Source organism: Henckelia pumila, chromosome 1, assembly GCF_033568475.1.
Source record: "Henckelia pumila isolate YLH828 chromosome 1, ASM3356847v2, whole genome shotgun sequence".
NCBI classification, from domain to species: Eukaryota; Viridiplantae; Streptophyta; class Magnoliopsida; order Lamiales; family Gesneriaceae; genus Henckelia; species Henckelia pumila.
This window is the reverse complement of record NC_133120.1, coordinates 108,952,836-108,957,150: the sequence shown is the minus strand read 5'-3', so window position 1 is coordinate 108,957,150 and position 4,315 is coordinate 108,952,836. Positions and strand designations below refer to the sequence as shown.

The 4,315-nt window shown below is 46.7% G+C and overlaps 1 protein-coding gene across 1 annotated transcript; it reads right to left on the bottom strand.

Moving 5' to 3' along the window:
• Nucleotides 1-2,054: 2,054 nt before the first annotated feature.
• Nucleotides 2,055-4,315, bottom strand: LOC140872145 (uncharacterized). The gene is made up of 4 exons (XM_073274920.1): nucleotides 3,239-4,315; nucleotides 2,986-3,049; nucleotides 2,897-2,940; nucleotides 2,055-2,846 (listed from the first exon to the last, which is right to left on the bottom strand). The coding sequence occupies exons 1-4, from the start codon at nucleotides 4,313-4,315 to the stop codon at nucleotides 2,055-2,057; spliced, it is 1,977 nt and encodes a 658-aa protein (XP_073131021.1).

The following is a 4,315-nucleotide window of genomic DNA, read 5'->3' as shown; positions in this document are numbered from 1 at the left end:
CGATTATACAACCCAATCGAATTAAATAAAAACCTACAGCTAATCCTGTTGTCTTCAAGGTCACTGGTTAATCCAGGCTCCTGGTGCTCAATCCTGCACCTACATCTGCCCCATCGAATAGGGTGTCCAGATATACAGAAAAGACTGGACGTGAGCTCTAAGCCCAATACGACAGTACGGATAAACATACAAATATGATGCATGCAAATGATAGGGTGTCCATATATGGGATAACTGTATACAAACTGCTCAGACTGGCGCCTGAGATATAAGCTCGTCACATCGGGGTAGCTAACCACTGTGTGCGACCACTCACTCCCGAATCCCGGACGCGAACCCGAAGTCCTCTGGATATCAGTACCTAAGGGCACTCGATATCGAACGTCCCAACAGGGCTGAGCAACCCTAACTGGCTCATCTCAAAAGATATACAGATGTACAGGCACAAGATGATATGCACATGCCGCATAACAATAATAACATGAAAACACATAAATGCAACATATAAGCATGCATATCCGCTGGTAATCTTAGTCAGTACTTACGTACCTTTCTAAGGCAGTCCTAGTAGTCTCACTTTAGGTTCCAAGCCTATCATCAACTCTACAATGAAAATACCCATGCATCATTCAATCAGCTCTAAAAGCCTTAACTAAGCTATTTCATACTCCTAAATAATTTAAGGAGACCATAGTTATACCTGCGTCCGTCGTCAGCCCACTGATGGCAATAATCCCGCAACTAGGGGTACACCCCTGCTGCAGCTCCACAGCTTCGAGCACTTCTTTGCTACACGAGCACTGCTCCGCTACTGTGTCAGACACTGTCTAACTATACTAAAATATTTTCCCTACTCCAACTCTAAAATAAGAGTACCCAAAGCCCTAAAATAAAGCCACCAAGGCGAAGGAGAAGAACTCGGAATTGGCAAGAAATGAGGAGCTCGGCCTCATATTTATAGGCATCGATCGGAAGCTCCGTTCCTCAATCGGAAGCTCCGAACGTCGCAGATCGAAAGCTCCGTTCCCCGATCGGAAGCTCCGATCGCCACGCGTCAATTTCTTTACATGCAACCACACACTTGTCACCGACGGCCAATCGGAAGCTCCGATCGCCGATCAGAAGCTCCGATCTCCTTGCTTCCGATGTGGTTCCAAAATCACCAAGATCGGAAGCTCCGATCCTAGATCGGTGGCTCCGATCCTGCTCGAGTCTTGGGACCCTCTGGACCATTTCCGAGTGTTCTGGATCCATTTCTGAATTCCGTTAATTCATCTGGAATTTTCTTAATCATGTTTTACTTAGTCTCAACATGATTATACGATTAATTACTCATTAATCATTAGTTTTGGATATGGGCTACTACACATAGACCCTCCATGGTTTCCACAGCATCCCTCGTGCATTTCCCGCAATACATATTCTGTTTCCCCCTCCACCAAGCATTTGAGCAAAGGGCCCTGATAGGAACGCCTATATAGCCTACCCCCCAAGATAGCAAATCGGGGTGCCTGTCTTCGTATGACCCAAGCTCGTCCTTTGTCTGCTGGAAGATCCCCTTTGGTAAGGTATTTAACCATCGGGGCCATACATGTATCTTCTCGGATGACCGGCTCCCGGGCTTCTATAGCAGCCACCATTTCCCTCTGTATCAAAGATTCTTTATCATCATTTTTCCCAATGACAGCTCTTTTAGCCAAGGCGTCTGCTTCCATATTTTCTTCCCGGGGTATCTGCTCTATACTCCAAGTAATGAAACTGGCCCCGAGCTCTTTGATTACCTTACAATATTTTATCAATTTCTCCTCTCGGGTACAGAAGGTCTTCTTTACTTGCTGGACAACCAACTGTGAGTCAGAATATATCATAATATGACTTACCCCGACTTCCCGAGCCTGTCGCATCCCAGCTATCACAGCCTCATATTCAGCTTCGTTGTTGGAGGCCTGGAAATCCAATTTCATGGCTATCTCAATTTTCTCCTGGGTGGGTGAGATCAGGATGACCCCTACTCCACTACCTCCAACACCACTGGCTCCATCTACAAAAATCTTTCATACTTCTTCCTGACCAAAAGTGGCCACCTCTGTCAAAACATCGGATAAGGCCTGGGCTTTGATGGCCTTACGCAGCTGGTATTCGATGTCATACTCTCCCAACTCCACTGACCATTTTACGAGTCTCCCCGAGGCATCTGGATGAGTCATGATTCGCCCTAGGAGGCTATTAGTAAAGACAGTTATCAGGTGAGACAAGAAATAAGGTCTTAATTTTCGGGCTGTTATTACCAGAGCCAGGGCCATCTTCTCAAACTCCGTATATCTAACTTTCGCCCCCTTCAAAGCATGACTGACATAGTATACAGACCTCTGATCTCCCTTTTTCTCTTTTATTAAAACAGTTCTGACCGCCCTCTCAGTAGTAGACATATATACCCACAATATTTCCCCCGGCTCTGGCTTAACCAAGATAGGCAAGCTAGCTAGATGCTCCTTCAAGTCTTGAAAGGCCTGCTCGCACTGCTCAGTCCAGCCAAACCTCTGGGCTTTGCGCAACACTTGGAAAAAGTTATAACTACGATGAGCTGACCGAGCGATAAACCGGGCCAGGGCTGTGATTCGGCCGGTCAACCGCTGTACCTCCTTGATTGATGTGGGTGAAGGCATTTCCTGCAACAGCTTTACCTTCTCTGGGTTGACTTCTATCCCTCGTTCAGTCAACATGAACCCCAGAAATTTGCCACTTTTTTCACCCCAAACATACACTTGGTTGGATTCAACTTGATCACATACCACCGAACTGTGGCAAAAGTTCCCTCCAGGTCGGGTATAAAACAATCCCGGGTCCTAGATTTCACCAATATGTCATCCACATATACCTCCACGTTCCGACCCACCTGTTCCCGGAACACTTTGTCCATCATCCTTTGATACGTAGCCCCTGCATTTTTTAGACCAAATGGCATAACCACATAACAAAAAGTACCTTCCGAGGTGATAAAGCTGACTTTGTCTTGATCCTCCGGGGCTAAGGGAATTTGATTATAGCCCTGGTATGCATCCATGAAGCACAGCAATTCACACCCGAATATGGAGTTCACCAATTGGTCAATCCGGGGTAATGGATAACAATCCTTGGGACATGCTTTATTTAAATCCAGGAAATGCACACACATCCGCCACTTCCCCGTGGCCTTTGGTACCAGTACTACATTGGACAATCAAGTAGGAAATTGTACTTCTTTGATGTGCCCGGCCTGTAGTAGCTCTTGAACCTGCTCCGCTATCACTTTATCCTTCTCAGCCCCAAAATGTCTCTTCTTTTGTAGTACAGGCCGGGATCCAAGGGTGATGTTGAGTTTGTGTTCTACAACATGGGATGAAACTCCCATCAAATCGCCTTGAGCCCAGGCGAACACATCCTTATTCTGAATGAGGTAGTTCTTCAATTGCTCAACCAAGTTTGCTTCTAAGTCCCAGGCAATCTTAACAGACTTCCTTGGTTGCCCGAGCACCAGCTCCACCTCTTCATACTCGCCTTTAGATTCTTCCATGGAACAGGCTTCTCTGCCTCCCTGGCCCTCTGCCTTCTCGGTCCGCCTCGCTCTCTTGTAATCTACTTTAACCATCTCAGCATAACACTTTCGGAAAGAAGGCTGATCTCCTCTGACTTCCCCTACCTTATATCCCACGGGGAATTTGATTTTCTGGTGGTAAGTTGAGGCCACAGCTCTGAAAGCATTCATAGTTGGCCTCCCCAAGATGACATTATAAGAAGAGGGTGCTTCCACTAGTGTGAATCTTGTCATGACTGTCCTCTTCTCATCATCTGACCCTAAAGTGATGGGCAACAACATCTCCCCTCGAGGTTGTACGGTGTGCCCGGTGAATCCATACAAGGCTATTTTTACCTGGCTCAACTCATACCCTTGCAAATCCATCTGCTCGAATGCCTCTTGAAAAAGGACATTCACCGAGCTTCCTAAGTCCACAAACACCCTTCGTACATCATAATTAGCAATTCTGGCTTGTATAAGCAAGGCATCATTGTGGGGCAGGTTTACTCCTTCCAGGTCTCGGGGTCCAAATGTAATGATTGGCCCTGATCCCTGTCTCCTTTCATCCACCCCCAAACTCTCCCTCCGACTCCATGAATTCCTAGCCCGGTTCGAGTCTCCGTCAGTAGATCCCCCTGATATCATGTTAATGATACCTTTTGTTGGCCCATATACTGATTTTCCATCTTCTTTCGTACGGTCCATCTCTTGTTTCCCCTTTTCCCGGGAAGGAATGACAACCTGGGGAGGAACCGACAT